Genomic DNA, 20,261 nt, shown 5'->3' with positions numbered 1-20,261 from the left:
TCCATCCTTCAACTGCCCCTGCCTTTCTGCAGCCTTTATTACACAAGGCTGTATTCAATGCCTGCTTTGGTCTCCCTTTATCTGAAAACTCCCTCTTTTCCCAGCTCCTGCCAGTTTCAGAAGCATCAAATGAGCTAAACTCAAGTTTAACCTAATCTAGGTTAAATTTCACCATTAACCTAATCTAGGTTAAACCTAACCCTGTAGCACACTCCAGGTGCTTCAAGCACAGGCTTATTTTGCAGTGGCACAGGAACTGAAACCAAACCTGAGCCAGGTGTTCACGTGAGCACTGTGGTTTGTCAGAAGTGTTGTTCTAGAACATTACTGCCAGGCTACAAATGCCACAGCTCACCCTTCCCTTTAGCACCAGCTTTTCTCCTGTGTGGCAGCAACAGCCTTGCTACTTCCAGCCAAAGTTTGACCCTTCCCACCCCTGCACCAGAATCAGTGGCTGAATGATGAATTCAGTGAGGGAACTAATCAGTGTGAGAATTTATTTGATCATTTCCTTCAACTGTTCCATGACTTGGCATCTGAACACACCAGCAATTAGTAGCTGGGATTTGCACTGCAGTCCTACCACAGGAATAGAAACTGACAATTGTGGCCTCATTAAATCCTATTGCATAGGTTAACTGTATTAGTAGAGCAGTGCCTGTAATACTTATGGCATTAAAATGCTCTTTCAGATTTAGAAACAACTCCACATCCCCATCTGTGCTTATCATGCAAAAATAACTGCATCTCCCCTTTTCATGCATTCCTTCCATTTCAGTTTTAATGAAGGAAATCAGACTAAATGCAGTCTGATGTCCTTAGAGGGCAGGGGAGCCTCTTGCAGGAGCTACTGTGTAATTCCTGTCTTCATTATAATAGGAAAGAAAATAACTCACTGTACAGTCTGCTGCATTACTTCCATCTCTTTGCGCACAAGGGATGGCCACCCTTACAGTGTATTAGATAACTCTGACATTTTAAGCATAGCAACAACTTTGCTGTCTCAGTGTGAAAGAGGAAGAGTAAAAAAATCCTCTTTCTATGAAGAAAAGTTTAAGTCCTATGCATGAGATATTTTGACTATTTTGCTGCACATTGAAAATACTAATACCAAAAACTTCATATTTACTATTTTCTCCACAGGCTTTGTTTATGCTGGCTGTATTTTGCAGTGGAACATACATAACTGAGCTCTGAAATCACTTAAGAACAATCTATTCCTTAGTCTTCTGAAGGAAGAGCAAGCTTGGATAAATCACACCTGTAGAAAAAATTATTAGCCATATACTCAAACAGTTTAGAAAACCATCTTGCACTTCCACAGTGGGTATGTGGATGAACTGATTATGACTTAATCTTCCCCAAACACTCTATTTCATGTTCTCCGAGCTTGAGCATGCTCACGCCCCTTCCATCATTCTCTACTATAACTTTCTTCAGATTCATTCATCACTGGAAAGACTTTTAAAGAAAGCCACAACCCCACTCTCCCACTCCACAAAAATCCACAAACACCAGGTAAACACTCTGAAAATGAAAATACATTAAGTTATTTTTGCCATTCTATTTAAATTCTCAAAATGGTTGTGTTTTAAGTACATAAGCCAAAGCACTTTACTGTTTAACCTGTGTTTGTTTCAGTTGTATGTTCCTGGAGTCTTCAAGTGTTTACTGCTGCCACATGGCAGCTCTGGGACTCATCTAACCAAGTTACATCTCTAGTAAGGAAAATGTAAACACCTTGACTGAGAATCCCTAAAATCAATATCATAGAAACAAATGAAAAAAACACCCATTTTCTACACACAGGTCAATAATTCTACAATTTCTAAAATAACACTGAGCTCAGAAATATTGGCAGCCAAGCACAAACTTCAGTCCATACTCAAACAGCAAAAACAACATGATGTTTTTTATATATCTAATCCATGGGTCATAAACACTGGTGGAAATGAGGGAAAACTTAAATACCACACTTCTGAAATCTGACTAATAATCTAAAAATATAAGGAGAGTTTAATTCTACAAGCTTGTCAGTCTAGTGACTCATGCCATTACAGACTATTTAAGTCTGAAAGGGAACTTTGGAGGTTATGCAGTCTAACATTTGCTCTTATGTAGGTCCAATCAGATCAGGCTGCTCAGCTGAGTTCCACAGACCTCCAAGGACTGAGGATTCCAAAAGTTCTCCAGGCACAAGCACTTTCATTTTGATCATCCTCACAGGGAGTATTTTTTCTCTTACACCTAATCAGAATTTCTTGTATTTGAACTGGAACTTTTGTCTCTTTCACTGTGCACAGCTAAGCAAACTTCTCTATATCCTGCCCTTTTCACTTAAAGATAATTATAAAATCTTCCCAAAAGGAAAAAACCCAAAAACAAACAACAAAACCCAAAAAACCCAAGTACCACAATTAATAACATCAACTTGTGCATCCTTCACCTACCAATAAAACTAGAGGTAAAAAAGCTTTTATAATTTTTTCAGTAGATCCTATACTTCATAAAACAGTTGGTACAGATCTTCCTATGCCTTCCAGATTCCAAACTAATTTCAATTGCACTTCAGCTGTCATACCTCCTCCATCTCTGCATATTTGTACAAGGTTTCTAGATTCCTTCCAGTGGATCATTTTGCTTTCCCCTTCTCAGTAACTCAGAGTATTTGTTATAAATTCCTCAAAGTATGTGACACGAGATGCAAGCTGCAGTATTGAAAAACACTCAGCATTTCTCCTGCTCTCATGTAAGAGAGCTCCAAGTTCTAAAGAAAGGTCCCTGCAGGATCTTCTTCTCTTTAGAGAGGCTGCAGTGCCATCTTATTTGTATTCCAACAGCACAAGTAGAGCTAAGCACAGGTACAGTCTGGGCAGAGAATGGATGGAGAGCTGCTCTGGGGAAAAGGACTGGGGGGTGGTTGGTGGATGAGAAGCTTTGACACATCCCTGAGAGCCAAATGTACCCTGGACCCCAAAGCCATGGGGCCAGCAGGGCAGTTCTGCCCCTCTTCACTCGCCTGGAGTGCTGTGTTCAGCTCTGGGAAACATTTAGATGAGATATTAGGAGGAAATTCTTTACTGAGGGGGTGGTGAGGCACTGGAACAGGTGGCTGTGGATGCCCCATCCCTGGAAGTTTTCAGGGCCAGGGAGGATGGAGCTCTGAGCAGCCTGGTCTAGTGGAAGGTGTCTGTGTCTATGTCAGGGAGGCTGGAGCTAGATGGTGTTTTAAGTTCTTTCCAACCCAACCATTCTATGATTCTATGAAATAACACAGAAAAGAGTAATCTGACCTTTCATCATGGAAACAGAACTTAATGTATCTTTCGTCCTTTGAATTCTTCTTCCACAAATCAGTTGATCAAGCACAGAACTGGAACCTCAAATAGTCTGTTTTCAATTAACTTTGAAGATTTGAGATAAACTAAAACTGATTATGAGCTCAAACACAAAAAGTCAACTCAGCAGACTGAGTTTTACCAATGAAGACTCAACTGCTACTACCCCAATTTTCTCACTTATTGGAATTTTATTGAAACAATCCTTGGGCTTATGTGCAGAAGTACTAGATTTCCCATATGACCTGAACAAGAGTGTTTTCCTGCTCCTCAGTTTGCCTCTGGAAGGATTCTGTACAGATTCCATTCTGGAAACCTTGTTCTCACCTAAAGCACCAATTCACACACTGCCAACCCTAACTGCAAACTGGAATGAAATACACCTACACACCCAAGAGATGCATTTTTGTAAAATATGCTGAAGTAATCTGACAGCATTACAGAATAGCAGCTTGCTGCACAAAAAGAGTCACCTGGTCTGCCCTTTAGGCCTTCACTTCAGTGACCCCAGAACATTCCATCAGTCCAGAACAGCCTCAGAGTCTAAAAAGCAGCACTGACTTTCATGAAGTAGCTTTCATTCTTGCCAAGACAAACTGATTTAGCCAACCAAAATCCATGCTAGCACTTTCACACTCCAGTCCCTGGAGATTACCAATAGGAAATTACTTTAGGTATGAATTACTGAATCCATTTCATGGTGTATCTAAAAAAATATTGCTTTCAAGTGTAAAATTAACATTACTCTAAACACCTTTGACTAGCAGACAAAATAAATTAATTTCTTCTTCCAAGCTGGTTATAAAATTTCTTTTAAATACTTTGTTATGGTAACTGAAATGAGCACCAGCCTGAAGCAGTTTTTGCTGGGTAGAGAGGTTAAATTTCTGCATCTGGACAGGACAGTGACAGGAACTGAAACAGCTTTACATTGATACAGCAGACAGACCCTCACATCATCTGCCTTAATACAAATCTGAAGGTAACTGAACCACCAGTCCAATACTTTAGACAAGGAAATAATTTATGTAAGCTTTTGTGTATTTCATCATAACACTAGTCCAGTGTGCTGATTTCACATTCCCATCTGTTTTAGCTAAGAACAATTCAAATGATCAGCTCTAAATAAGTCAGTGCAATCTATAATTTAAACTTCTGTACATTTTTTTCCTATAAATGGAAAAAAACTCTTGCCATATGATGCCTCAAGGGTTGCAGACCTAAGAACTGGACAGAGTAGATGGAAAAGATAAATTTCACATTTCCACTCAACCTGTTTTATTGAAAAAACTTCTAAAACAATGCATGAGGCCTAAGAAGAAGCAAGAGTATTTTATCATTTCTGCCCAGCAAGTTTATTTAGTCTTAAGTTTTCTTGTCTCTATCTTCTGATTCACAAGAAAAATGACCATGTTTCACTTATAGTCACTAAATATTCCAACCAAGAGCAAGAGTGGAACCTGGTGAAATAACCAGTAACTCAAAGTCTGGGTTAAGCCAAAGAGCAGAAAGGGAAGTAAAAAGATTAATGTTGTAAGCTGTGAATTGTTTATGATTTTGAAGCTGATTTCTTCCGTTAAAAACTTGCAATAAGATCCTGCCAGAGCCAAGGAAATCAACTCACTGCAACTGAAAGTAGGCAGTTCCCACCTGTAACTGCAAAAATTTTGTGCCAGATCCAAATTTTCATGTGAATCCTCTATATTTTAAAAAATTACTTACTTTCAGTCTACACAAAAAAATCACTCAGCCTGCACAGAGACAACAGCTATTGCTGCTCAGTGGTTCAGCATATTCCGACCATTCCAGAGTTCTCCAACTGCAGCCTGAGTGGACAACACTTACCTGCAGACAACTGATCCAAAGCAAATGACCTAGATTTGTTGTGTGGGATAACCACTTTGCACTTGGAGAACTTCAGAAAACCTAGAAGTTTGTTGGTTTTTGTTTAACAGCTGAGTGTGACTGCATTAGCAAAGCCTTCCTACTGATTATTTAATCACATCTTTTCAACTCCTCTGGGTGTTTTATTCCCCGTCCTCTAAATTTTATAACTTGAAGCAAAAAGGAATTTTCTCCCAGATGTCTTCTTTCTACCCTGTATGCTTTGGGAAATATATGGGACAAGCTGATTTAACACCTCCCCCTTATCACATCTTACTGAAACAAACAAAAATAGCAAAAACATCCACAAGAAATCCTGTAGAGATAGTGATCAAAAACCAAATCCAAGTTAACAGATGCTGAGAAGGGAACTTGAACACAGAAAGTTAAATCCCTGTGGAAGAGGCTGAAGACATGAGTATCAAATTTTCATTATTTTTCTGGACTCATTTCTAGTATTTACTATTAGTTTATCCTGCAATATCCAACTGAGCTTCTGTTTAAAAAAAATATGAAAAAAAGGCTACTCAAAGAATTGCAGGACAACATTCCCCCTAAAAGATGCTCATCAGTTTATCAAAAAGGGGTTTCTGTTCTGAGGATAGTGTGTGTCTCCAGCTGGCATGTTGTAGCAAGTTGTACAACCAGAGCAGACAGATGTCTGTCCATGTAAAAAATGGATATCTACTTTGCAGTTCTCTACTTTAGGAGAAGTCTTAATTGCTAATAATAACACCAATACTTGGTCTATGAAAGTTAAGAAAATGAATGATGAACCTGATGATGAATTTTGCCTGTCTTGATATCATATCTAAAGTACTCTGAAAAGCTTTTAAAGCACTGCTACAATTATTCTGGCTTAAGCCAACAAAAAGGTGCTTAACAAGCATACTTTTCAGGTTTTGTTGGTGGTAAACAAGTATCTAGCTTATCCACCATAATCAAATGCAATCTGAAGTCCTTTGTCTCAGTCAAATGAATACAATTCCAGAAACAACTGCTAAATAAACTGAACTACTGAGCCATCTGTGCTTCAGTTGTATCAGCATTTTGGGAGACAAACAAACCTGATACATGAGTTGTTCTGTAGAACAGCAATGAACCAACTGTTTCCTAGCTACAGCTTCTAGAAGCTCATGCTACAATCCCAGCTTCAAAGATGTGCCAAACACTGTTATTGAAAACAGTTGTTCTCCCCCCCCCCCGCCAAAAAATGCTTAACCTGTGTAAGATTTGAGTGAGAAATCATGCAATCCACTCACTACTTGCACTAGCAAGGGATGAAACAGGAATGAAGGGCCCAGTTGTGCAGCTTCTCTTGGCTCCCAGGAATTTCCATTTATAAGTTTGGTCCAAAACTTCCATTTATAAGTTTGTTTCTTAGCTAGGCAACAGCTCAGAGTAATGACAGCAAATAGTTCTGACAGAATAAGCTGCTGCAGAGAAAGGTATCATTGCTCTCTGTTCAGATTACCCTTTAACTGATGAATGTTAGTGCATGAATTATTCTGGATGATGAACTGAAGCAGCCAATGATTAGACACTTCCCAAACTGTCTCTGCTTAGAAAGATTGTTAGAATTCAGAATTAAAGTTCAAATGCTTTAGTTACTGCATCAGGACTCACCTGTCAGCCCTGATATGGAGAGGACAAACAAAAATAAAAGCCTTTAACCATTAATTCTAAAGAACTGCAGATCAATCTAATGCCTTTATACCTTAAGTTGACATAATGTTCAGTGTTAGGCACTGCACCTAGTGCACACGGTGCAGTGTCCATTTTCATAGGCAACACTGAGCTGGCCTAAAGGGATTGGATTTTTTATTGCAAAAATGATTGGCCAGACTTCATATTTTACCAGTGTATTTTGGATGATGTGATTTGCATGATACCTATTCTAAGAGTACACTAAGCAGAAGATATTCCAGCTCACATGGGTGCCAGACAATTGCTAAACAGGAGCCATCAACCATACACAAACCAGAATCAGAGCATTAATTCTGTTTCAGTACTCAACCACCAGCAAACTGACAACAGATGACACGATGAAAACAGAAAAATCTACAAAACAACACCTGTTCCTGCAAAAAGGAATTTTTTTTTCAAGCTTAACATGTCAGAAACTGCTCCAAAAATTAAGCAGCTGAGCAAAGGATCCCAGCCATTGCCATGCATTCTGCATTGAGTGTTAACCGCCAATTAAAACACTTTCAGTTTCTGGAAGAGCCCCACATCAAGTTCTGCATTAAGCTGCTCAGGACATGTTGTCCAAGGAATGAACAGGAAGTGGATGTTTTCCTTTGAGGCAAACACACGGCGCCAGCTGCTGGGTTTCAGTTTCAATAGATGCCAGCTTGGTATCTTGAATTCTCTGCGTGATCTAAAGACACAATAAGTAAAAACCCCTGCAACAATAATAAATATAAATTCTCAAAGCTCAGGTTGTACTGTAGCAGGAAGAGATGAGAGAATAAACAGGAAGATGAGTGTATCTCCCAAAGATTATTGCTATGGTTAAAAATTCCCTGAATTTAAGTGCTTTAATTGGGGCTTAGCACCATAAGCAGGAATTAGCTCTCCAGAAACTGAACAAAAGATATGTCCAAGGCAAAATCAAGTGTTCTATCAAATCCAAAGCAATGAAGCTTAGCTTCTAAAAGGGTTTTCCTATAAGATTAACAAGCGTTATTTTCCTGTGCACAGTGAATTTCCATTTTCTTCATTCAGCAATCCATAAAAAGATACGAAATGTCAAAAGCGGCATTAATGAGTTCTAGAAGTTTTGTACCTTAATGCAGAGTTTTGTTGACATGATGAAGCAGTTGGTGATTGGAGTCATGCAAAAACAAAGCACAGAGGCAAAAACTCGATCAGAAAAGCTATTTTTACATCTATAAAATAAATTCTGCTTTCTAAGCAGTATATACTTAAAAACATATGCATTAACAACTACTGCATGGCTCCTAAAACAGTTATACACATTGGAGTATTCAGCTTCACTATAATACTTTCCTTAAAATTTAAAAGATTGGTATTGTACTTAAGTTTGAAATAATCCACTTACAAAAGTTAAGCTATTTTCTTCAGGAATTACTGTTGAAAATGCTTTAGTAACTACAGTCTATTGACTTGTCACAGACATGGAACGAAACTGTATCTCATGTTATACTCTGATTAGAGGACCCTATTTTGAAAGTAATTATATTTACTGTCATTGTACCGAAGATAAATTTAAATAACAGACAATTACTGTTTTTATCATGAGAAAAATTCAAGTTTTTTAAACTATGCTAAATATCCAAGACTTTAGCCAAGAAACAGTTAACAGCATTACTGAAGTTATTGAGAAGTCAGCAATCCAAGAAATGAAGATTCTCAGAAATGCCTCACTCGAGTACAAAGGATTCTGTGGGGTTTTTTGTGAGTTTGATTTTTCTTAATACAGGGCACAAACAGAAATGCAGATCTCACCTCACAGGAACTCTCCTAGCCTCTTTTTTATTGGACTTGAAATCTTCCACTTTCAATTGCATTACCTGAATCAAGCACTGGAAGCATTTTTGAACCAAGAGAAAAATACTTTTTAAACATTTATTGCCTATGGTATTTGCTTTCATAGTGTCATTAGCAAATCAGTTTAAATGAGAGATGCTGATGGTAACTGTTCTATGGACAGCTCTCTATCTATTGTCTCAAATGGCCTAACAGCTCATCTTTCCTTCTTGAAGCTAATCACTAATTTATAGGTCACAAGTGTGTTCAAAAGCAAGTTCATAAATGACCAGAGTTTGGGAAATGAAAGAACTAGTCATCCAACAGTAATTATCAAGACTTGATCTGAGCACATCAGAAACTCTGAGCACACAATTTGGTTGTATAAAGTGAGTCAGAACATTCTCTGAACTTTGGCTGCAAGTGTGGCAGGGCAATCTCCAGAACACCTATCCAGTGATGTTTTGGTCTGCTCAGCTCATTAGCCACAGCATGCAATTACTCTCTTTGATTTCCAAAGCATAGCTGAAGGCTAAGTGAAAGGATTTCACCATTTCCCTTCAGGCCGGTAACCACTGAGGAAGGCAGCAATGTGTGTAAGCAAAGACAAAACTGCAGACCATATTCTAATTCTTGGTGCAGCAAGAAAGAATTTTTGTGTCTTCCTTTAAAGAAATGCAGTGCCCTTGGCAAACAATGTATCTGAACTGAGCTACAGAATTACACTGCATAAGAAATACTAATAAAGTATGTAAAAATGGGCAAAGTGCTAAAAGCACCAAATCCCAACTCCCTCAAGCGACTTCAAAGCCATATTCATGTGCATTATGAGTTTTCAAGACTGTATTTTTATTTCCCTTCCTACTCCCCCTCATCAGAATTTCAGCTGCTTTTGGGAAAACAAATTATTTGCTACCCTAGTCTTTATTAAAAAGACGAAAAAAACCACAACCCAAAAAAAACCCAAAAAAAACAAACCCACAAAACACACCCAAGTACATTCCAATCAGAGAATTAAGACAAATACTGAAGCTTGTTCAATAGGATTTATTAATACTGATTGCATTCAAAGTCAAAATAGCAACACTACAGATAGCAGTTCCTTAACCATTTAAATGAAAGTATTATTTCCTTCCCCATCTGTGGCCTGTGACTGTAGAATTTGCCATCACTGGTCATGATCAACATAGGCTTTAACACCAGTATACTACAAAAAAGTCAGTCTCCTACCCAGCATCCGATAAAAGTTTAAAATTCACTTTAATATGAACTGTACTGATTTGTACCTACCCCTCCTCATAATGAGCTAAAGCAGAAGAACATCTAATTGTTGAAAACTGCTGAAACTGCAACTTGTAAGAAAAACAACTGTTGTATAACCAACTGGTCAGTTATTGGCACTTATTAATTCCAGCTCATGCTTTTGTCCCTGGCAATAGATCTGTCTATGGAAATGACAACTGCTTCCTTCCACAGAACTGTACTGGGAAATTCAACATTCATTTTACTATGGAATTAAAAATTAGGGATAATTTAACACAAGCCTTCAACTTGAGAAGTGGGGAAATTAGGTAGAAAGAAGTAACTTTGCTCACACTTTTGTGTGGACACACATTCAGAAGTTCAAACAAACATTAACAAGAAACTATAAAAAACATGCTAAATTCAACTGATGCTTCACATAAAACTGGATCCCCATCACTTCAGCAATATAATCATACACATCCCCTGGTTTTCTGCATATTTCCTCAATTTTCTCTTCTGACCTTTAATCAGACATCACAATTCTTGGACATGAGAACCCTCGGTCCACAATGTTCTCCTTGAACTTCAGTAGAATATTTGATCTTCAAATCCTGATATATTACCAGCTGAGCCCATGGTCCTTCAGAAAAACCACACAGAAGTTGTTTGGTCTGTTGAGAAGTACCCAAAGGAATCCTTATTTATGCATTTTGACAGTGCTGCAAGATCCACTCATTCAGGATTTTTTACTTCTATGACCTGCATCACCAATGCCACGGTACCCAAGTCAACAGCACTGCATGATCTTCACATCTAACTCAACTTTCCACATATTATTCCAAATGGATACAGATCCACACCACTGCAGAACTGTTCTCCTGAAGTTTTAGAAAGCTTAGCTCATCTCCTGTAAGCCTTCTGTTGAAGTCAAAATAGCTAATTGAGCTATGCTTGAAAAACAAGGATTTATTAAAGATAAAACTGGTACCACAGGGTAAACTGTGGTTAGAATAAAGGAGGGCAGAAAAAAGAGCAGTACTAGAATTAAGTGTTTTCCTCACACCACTAAATTCTCTGCTTGTTATTCATAACCTATTCCCAACTTTGACTGTCATACTTAGGAATGCATATGCTGTATACCACAAACTTGGACAAAACAGGATATATTTCAGAGATAAAATTTGCTTTCAATTTAGGGAGTGGAATACATTAGTACATCAGCAAAAAGAAAAGAAGATTAAATTCAATGTTTTATTATCTGGTCTTAATATAACTCTACTTTTTGCAGCAAACAGCCATGAGGCACAGGAGAAATCAGCACAGTAAGAACAGCCCAGACAGAATCAAGTAAGTAAGTACTTAACTTGGGTTTTAAGCATGGAAAGGTCAATTATGAATCACTTAGCAATATGTTAAAGCCACCAAGATTTTCAGAGCACAGACACAAACTCAATGAATAAAATCACCATAGCCTGATATCAACATCCCAAAGAAAACATTACATTTTGCAGTTCCAGATTCATGATCATTCAAATGATCACAGCTGGAATGAGCTCTATTTAAATTTCAAATTGAAATGGCTGAAGAATCAATTCCATACTTTCACAAAAAAAAGGGAGAGATTTGAGAATCCTGGGATGTTCATTCAGTCAGTGAGTCACACATTCCATCACAATGCCAGGTTTGCAGGCAAGTTTGTTACTTCATGCTGCTCCTATAAACTACTTAAGAACTGAGGCACAAACTATTAATATCTTTGAATAATTCTTTGCCACATGTCCTCAGATACTCTTGGATCAGACTGGGGAAATTAATTAGCCATCCTGAAGAGGTGGTTTTCAACAACCTCATTCATTTTATTGTGCACACTACTAAGAAGTGGCAGCTGTGCTGTCTGTGTTTTTCTGAAAGTTTTTCTGGTACATTCCCGGGATTTTGGTTAAGAGCAACTCCACCATGAAAATGGAACCTGCTAATGGCAGGTTACAGTAGCAAACAATTATCTTGTTCCATAAAAGAAGGATTTAGGTCATCATGTTAAAATGTGAAAAATGTAAATTGAACGCCAAGCTTAATTAGAACTACCCAGTAAAACAAAATTATCTTTAGCAATCACACTTCAGCAGACTCAACAGTAATCAAGTGGAAAATAACACAACTCCTAGAATCTGCAAATAAAAACAAATCCTCATAGTAAAAGTGCTAACACTGGGGAGTGTTACAGAGATATCCAAGAGGCTCCAGAGGGAATAAGCTCAGTGCAGCAGCTCCCAGATCAGGGATATGCTCCTGGACAAGGCAGTGAGGTCGAGCTGCCCTGCACTGTAATCCAGACAGGCTTCCAGGCTGTCACTCAAGAGCAGGAAACCTGTTACCTGACCAGAGGCAATTCAGGTATCAATGCAGCCATAATAACAATGTGCACTTCAGCATGATGAGATAAGGGGAATTTCAATGTATCCATTATATCTGTAAATCAAGTAATCCTCTCGTATACAGCAACCATTTAAGCACACACTTTCATTTAGTCTGTAACTGAAGGTGTAATAGTCATTGGAATGGACATTGAAGAGAACAGAGGTTATCCCAAAGAATTAAAAGCTATTTATTACTTCATGTTAATCTCTCTTCTTGCAGATATATTTAAGTTTCTTCTCTTTTTCACAACACTTAACTATATCCCTCACTGCTGCTTCTTGTTCAAAAAGTTACTTCTGCACATTTTTTTTATTTTAGCCTCCATAGTTAGTTTAGCAGTTATCAAGTTTTATGCATTTCTCAAGACACATACTCAAACTTCACTATATCCCAAAGAACTGCAGATTGCAGCATCACAGCTTTGTCAGGAACACACAGGTGGTCGCTGTTGGCTAGATGAGTTATTGGAGGTGCTCCAGGAATCTGCTTTTGTTTGTTTTGTTATTTAAAAAAACAAGACTCCACACCAGAAATACCTATGAGGGCCACTTTCTAGAAATACCCATTTCACATCCTACCATAACTTCAACCTCCCAGTCCTCTGAGCAGTAAAAATCTGGTGCTTCCAGCTTTGTTGCCTGTCCTGTCTTCTTATGGTATTAGGCTAGTTGATTTGCCAAACTTAAATGTAAGCAGTGGTAGGTTTAGGAAATGATGCAAAGGATTAAATCAGCTCATGGAAGTGGGGAATTCTCAGTTAAACTATGGGAGATGAAATTACTTCAGAACAAATATTTTGAAGCCTCTACTACAAATCTAAGTTTATCTTGCTAAAAACTTTATGCCTAGTGAATAAAAGAAATTGTACTTCACCTCAGAAATCTACTGGTGATTGGAAATGCTATGTGCACAGGCTGATAGAGAAGTCCTTTCTAAGCAAATGCACAGCTTATCTAATTCCACTGGGGAGGAAGGTTAAAGAAAAGGAGAAAGAGCAAACGCTATTCATATTAAGAAATTCTGTAGGCTTAATACAACTTGCTCTTTGTCTAACTAGTACTTTTTAACCCACTCCCTACCTTGAGGGAGGTAAATTTCTTTCAGCTGCGTGGGTCCTCCTCACCCATTAAACTGCACATTTGATTCACTTGTTCCCATGGAAGTTTCTGCCTTCTTGAGGAATTCTAAAAATTTGAGTGGATGTACGTGGGAAGAGTGCAGAATTCCTTCAATCCTTTAGATTCCTGTAGGCATCTCTGAAGCTAACATATGCTGGCTATATTAAAAAGGGAGACATCAAAGAAAGCAAACAGTAAAAAACTACTTTTTAATCTAGTCATCATAAAAATAGCTGACACTGTACTTGCTAGCATAACACACTAGATACACTATTCCAAGAGAAATTTACATTTACCATAAAGTTGACACTGTTGTAAGTTGAGAAACATAGACACTAATATCATGTCTCTTACAAAAACAGAAATAAGTCTTACGTGGCTATTCAAACTATAAAAATAATCTTTCATATTTTAATAAAATAGAAGTCACCAGTATCTTTCAAATGCAGACTGGCAACACAGATCTCTTTTGCTAAGCAACAGTGCAGTATCACTTGGCATTGTCTGTTTCATTGGCACCCCTCAGAACTACTCTTTCTGTAAAAACTTTTATTCCTGAAGAAAGTACCTTCAGGAGAATGCAAAATCCCTATGTAGAAAAATATGTAACGCAAATGGAGACCCTTGCTTCTGTTTCTGTATCCTTTCTTTGTCCAGGAACTGTTGAAGGAGCAGAAACATTCACATTCTTCTTGGTACTTACTAGCCAAACCTCAGATTAAAAGAAAAAAAAAAAAGATACTTATGACTCCACAGACAGAAACTCCATAGCTTATTACATTATTACACACAAGTGAAGAAAAGTCCAGTCTGATTAAGGGAGTTCAATTCCTACATTCCCACTGATAACATCCATTTATATTATTATTTTTAGAGCACCCAGGGTCACCTAGTTTGCATTTCAAGCCCTGCCATTCAAACATGAAACAAAATCAGAGGTCAAACCCTTCATGTGGTAATTGGTGGCAAAACTGCAAGATCATAGTTAAAGGCTGTATTGTTTCCAAACAAATAATGAGGAAACAAGACTAGAACAAGAAACAAAACAAATGAGAAGCTGGGAACCAAAAGTTTCAGGAAGACAGACAAGGAAGAATTTTATGAAGATGCAGACTGTAAGATATATATGACTGCCTCCCCCATTACAGGGAGAGGAAATTTATGCCACTGCAAAGTTTATATAAGTAAAATTCCTGAACATTAAATCATACTTAGAGCAGGAAAGCAGCAGGGAGCAGAAGCCATGTAACCGATAATGAAGAAAGTCAGAAAGAACATAGAGCACAGAACAGATACTTTCCTGAGAACTCCAGCTACCAAAGCATGATTTGCCTTCACATATTTCATTAATCTCAGAACTGAGAATGTGAAGTTCCAGTTGAGGCTTCACCTACATTCAGATGATTTACAGAGTTCTCTTGCCCCTCCTCAACGTGCATTTCCTTTATACAGTAAAACCCAAACTCATTCTTGTACTCTTCCCTTCCCTGAGGGCACCCCCTCCATTTCATTTACCTTAACAAAACTGACCTACCTGCACCTCTGTGAAACTCACAAAAAAATCAGACAGAAAAAAGATTTACAAACCACTAGGAAGGATAAGGATCAGCCAAAACTCGGTTATATAAGCTTTGCTTCCACAGGAAACCAGGCTAAGAGTTTACTAGTCCACCAATTTGTCAAGGAAACAAAAAGGACTGAAAACATTTGACTTCTTGTAGGTTGTTTAACAACTGAAGACACAACACATACTTGGAAGTGTGAGAAAAGTATGAATAAGATTAGATCACAAACCAACAGAAAACACCCAGAGTTTATTCAACTTCTACATTAGGAGCAGTTCTACAGTGTAAGAGTACTCAAGGATTGCAGGCTCCTTGTACACTAATCATGTAATTCCAGTGAGTATCTCTCTTTTAAGGATGTCTGCCTCATTAGTGCAGTTAGATGAGAGAGTTCAGCCTCTCCACTACAGCAGCATCCAGGCTGGCTCAAGCCTCTTTGAGTAGCAGATGGAACCAAGTATTTGACTGGGCACTGAGGCAGATGAGGAGTGATCACATAAATCCATTTGCTACACGAGTTGCAGTGACACTCAGGAAGAGTGGGAATACAGAAAAACCTTTCTAATTAGCACTGCAGTGAACTTGTAGATAGAAACTGAACCAAGACAATGCCACAGCCTTGAAGCTTTTGCCTCAGCAAAAGATACACAAGGAACCAATAATTACTAGCGTGCAGTGAATTTTCTAGACATGGAAACCATTTAAAAGCAGGAGGAAAATCCAAATATGCTGCTGACACACTCTGCAAATCCCCAAATCTGAGAAGATACTAGACATACCAATGTATTACCCAACCTTTAATACACAGACAGGTACACAACCCTTGGCAAACAGCTGAAGTGGGATAATTGTTCCCAGTTATTTCCTCTAGAACTTTATGGGCAGAGCATGTGAGTGCACAGCCACTTTGATGCAAAGTCCAGAAGCTTAGCTGGAACTGTCAGAGAAGACTATTCAGGCTAAGCTGTTGGACTTTGTACAAAAGCAGCTGGAAGTACTTGCACACTTTTCTTTCTGCCAGGAGCACTACGAGTTTGCAAGTTGACAACTGGAGTAGAAAGAACCTAAATCATCACGGCAAGTTGTGTCAGCATGTGTCAAGCTCCCAAAGACAATCATTAACTTGTTTGGAGATCAAAATAATTACAGGTAAATTAGATGTACACCTCTGCTCTGATGTAACAGCTCCCAGACAATCTCCCTGAACAGCAAGGATTCACTGAAGCAGGACGTTGCCCTTGTGTGCTTTTCTCAGTGACAAGAGAAGGCGAATGAGGACAGAATGCAGCTTTCCAACCCTGCCGTGTACCTGAGGAGTGTTCAGCCATCACACAGGTGTCTGCTGTTCCCGAGCACTCGCCCTGCCCAGCCACCAGCACACTTCCCAGAAGGTTAATGAATTAAGCCTCAGCACACCCGGCAGCTTAGCATCACCCTATTAAGGACGAGCCCTGAGGCACCGAGGGGAAGGATAACCAAACGCAGGCCACAAATCCACACAGGATCAGGGGCCGGGATCCCGCCTGTCAATGCGTTAAGTTTCCCTAGACACGGAATGACTCCAGCGGCATACACGGGGCGGCGGGGGCAGGAGACAAGGAGGAAGCCGAGAGGCCCCGCGGAGGGGGAGGGGGCGCTGGGCTCCGCACGGAGCTCAGCCCACGGCCAGGAGCGCAGCCCGTACCCGCCCGGGCCGCGGCTCCCGCACCCCGGGCCCATCCCGGGGGCTGCGCGCACATCCATCCCTCCCTCCCTCCCTCCCTCCTCCGCCCGCGCCGCCGCCGCCTCCTACCTTGGCCACGTAGTCCTTCACCTCATCCAAGTCTCCGTTTTTGAGGGCCCACATGAACTCCTTGTCGGACATCGCGGCCGCCGGGCGGGGGGACGCGGGCGCTGAGCGGCGAGGGGCCGGCGGCAGCACCGGGAGCGCGGGCGGGCGGGCGGCGGGAGCCCCTCCCCGGCTGCCGGGCGGGGCGGGGCCGGGCTCGGCGCAGCGCGGGAAGGCGCGCGGGCAGCGCGGGGCGGGGCCGGGCCGGGCACGAGGCAGCGCGGGCGGTCCCGCCGGGGCGAGGAGCGGCTTCACTCGCGCGCGGCCGCGCTTCCGCTTCCGGTTCCCGTGTCCGGCCCCCCGCTCCGCCGCGACGCCCACGCGGGACGGCGGCACACGGGGCGCAGAGCGCATGCGCGCGCCGTCGGCGTCCCCGCGTTGCCCCGGATACCACGGGGGGAAAGGGGAGAGCGAGCAGGGAGGGCTGCGCATGCGCCCTGAGACCCGCCCGGGCCCCGCGGTTGCCGTGGAGACGCGGCCTAGGCCGGAACCGCCCGGACCGAACCGTGCCGAGCTCGGCCGGGACTCGGGACCCGCCCTCACAGTCTGTGCCTGCTGCGGGAACCACGTGTCTGAATAGCTGTTCTGCAAACCCCGAGGCTCTAAGCTGCGGGTAATTATCATAATGCTTCCAAAGCAGCAGCGGGGAGACATGAAAGGAAGGATGTGGTGGTTAATTAATATGTTGGCACTCGGCGGTTGCATCTGTTTAACGAAGCCACATGTTTTGCCTACGAAACATGCAGCCTGCTGTGTGACTCAGGCTTGTCTGCCAGCAGGCAGCCGCTCTCCCTAATCCCCCCTGGCAAAGAGCATCCCAAACACCCTCGGAGCTGGAGCTGCTCTGCAGTGCCTGTAGCCGGTCTGAATCACAGAGCAGTTTGGTTGGAAGTGACCTCTGGGATCATCCAGCCTGACCTGTAACCCAGCACCACCATGCCTGCCAGACCATGGCACTGAGTGCCACATCCAGGCTTTCCTTGGACTCCTCCAGGTGACTGGAGATAGTATGAAAATGTGAAAAACGCCAGTCACTTGTTATTAAAATTTTAAAAGTTTAATAGTCATAAAATGGTTATAAAAATAGTAACACAATTAGAGTAATAACAATTTGGACAAATTGAATTAAGACAATATGAGACAATAAAAACAAAGAGTTATGGATGCCTGGGTACCTTTTTCTGGGCATCAGAGCCTGAAAAGGGACACACGTTAACAAAGGATTAACCTTTAAAAACAATAGCCCATTGCATATTCATACATCACATACATAATGCATAAATTCTATTCAAACACAGGATTCTGTCTGGTCAGCGTCAACTTCTTCCCTCTAATCCTAATAGCACCTTCAAGGCGGGAAGAAGTTCGTTTCTTCCGATAAGAGGGCAATAAATTCTTTTTCTCTGAAAGATCTAGGTGTCCTGTGGCTGCTATCTCGCTGCAAGTCCTTTCTTTTAAACAAAGCATCTTACATAGCATAGTTTCTATTTTAATAATTTTTATAACCTAAAACTATATTTAACACAGTACTTAAAAAACTTAATACAGCATAACTTTCTAACACAACACATATAATATTCATTTTAATATTTGCAAAAAGCCAATCATAAAATACATGCGTTTTTCACAAAAACACACAGGTTAGGAAGAATTTCCTTACTATGAGGGTTGTGAGTCACTGGCACGGTTGCCCAAGTGAGACACAACTGCTCACTTTGAAAATTTCAAAAGGTTTATTAAACCTTAACAAAAACACAACAAAAGGACTACATAAGGAAAAAGGTGCAGTGCTGAGAACTGCCTCTCGTGCACACCACATGGCTGGTTCATCTTCAAGATGGATGCTCAGTCTTTGAGCATCCATCCCTGCAACCCAATACCCCTGGGGTTGCACCAGCCAGCCCCAGCTGGGTCTGCCAGTCAGCTCCTCTTGGCCCTTTATCAGTGGAGATGCTTTCTTGTCACTGGATTGGAGGTCAGGTGTTGCCATGCTGCCCCCCTGAGCACCCCCAAGCTTTTCCATTCCCCCCTGCCCCATGCCAGGGACACCTGTGCAGCTCCTTTGTACCTGTCCTGGACAGCCCAGGCTGTGTGATGGCAGCAACACAGGGGGGAAAGGGAACTGTGGGGAGAGCAGAGGGCATCTAAACTACAATAACATAACTGTACAGCACTAAAGCTTTTCTTAATATCACACAATAGTTATCTTTTAATTGTGAGAGCAAATCGTCTCATTATCCATCTATAATGCTAAGGAAGTTAATAGATGTCCCATCCCTGGAAGTGTCAGGACCAAACTGGATAGGGCTTGAAGCAATGTGGTCTAATTTAAGTTGTCCCTGTTCATGGCACAGGGCTTGGAGCTAGATGTATCTTTCAGGTCCTTCCAACCCAAACTATTCTATGATTCTATGAATCCATCGTTCTGTAAGAATGAGTTAAAGTGTAGGGAGACTGCCTTTTGTGGCCCAGTTACTCCCTTTGAGATAAAATACAACTCTCTGCTTACTATTTAAGCTTTGTTTTGAAGTCCTACCTTACTGCTTAAGTGTCCCAATCTGTTTTAATAAATAAATTGGAATTCATTGTTGCAGTCTGTTATATGCTGCTGGTATTCTATAATGTACCCACTTGTATAAATCATAAATACAGCACACAAACAGTCTAGAATAAAAGATAATCTAATTAATTCTGCTATCCACCTAAAAAGAATCAAACCAAGGCAACAAAACTCAAAGAACAAACAACATAAAAATCCAAGAAGGAGATTGGAATACATATTGGTCCCATTGCAGGTTTGATTTAAAAACACGAGTTTGATCTCATACTTGTTATACTCCCTTTGTGTAATCCTGAACAATTCATACCCAACAGCTGTTAGTTCAGCAACAACAGCCAAGCAGTAATATAAAATACCCTCATATAGAACTCAGTCTGTTAAGGAGAAAATAATAAAGGTGACAGATAGCAGCCTAGATAAAGTTATGGAACTGACACAAGAGTGACAAGTGAAAATTGAACAATTCATTTTCTTTCTCTTTATTAGCCTGTATTTGTACTGAAAGAAGAGGGAGTGGAAAGGAAAAGGAAAGAAGAGTTATTTTTTTCTTTCCCAAGGTCAAGTGAAGCTTGCAGTCAGGGAAACTCAACAATTATTGACTGCATTCATTGTGGGACTTGAAGCAGGAGGGGAAGCAGCCAAAGTCAGACATACACCACCCATTCTTTGGTGCTTGTTCATGAATCCCAGTGAGGCTGGGCCTCAGAAAGTCACTTGGGGCCAGCCTTTGGTGGTGGGGAAGGGTGTCAGTCTATGGAAATGCCTTTTCCTTGGACACCGTATAGTAGACACAATTAGCAATTGCTAAGCAAG

At 40.7% G+C, this 20,261-nt stretch overlaps 1 protein-coding gene across 1 annotated transcript in view; it reads right to left on the bottom strand.

The window, feature by feature from the left end:
• The window catches only part of MTPN (myotrophin), a 30,360-nt gene extending 13,340 nt beyond the window's left edge, over positions 1 to 17,020 (bottom strand). The window contains exon 1 of the mRNA XM_059473378.1: positions 16,853 to 17,020. Within this exon, the coding sequence (XP_059329361.1) occupies positions 16,853 to 16,924 (72 nt within the window). The 5' untranslated portion in view covers positions 16,925 to 17,020. The remainder of the gene's footprint in view (positions 1 to 16,852) is intronic.
• Positions 17,021 to 20,261: the final 3,241 nt, after the last annotated feature.

The sequence above is a fragment of the Ammospiza nelsoni genome, chromosome 5 (assembly GCF_027579445.1).
Source record: "Ammospiza nelsoni isolate bAmmNel1 chromosome 5, bAmmNel1.pri, whole genome shotgun sequence".
NCBI lineage: Eukaryota > Metazoa > Chordata > Aves > Passeriformes > Passerellidae > Ammospiza > Ammospiza nelsoni.
Note: the sequence above shows the minus strand (reverse complement) of the source record. Positions and strands in the feature narration are given on the sequence as shown.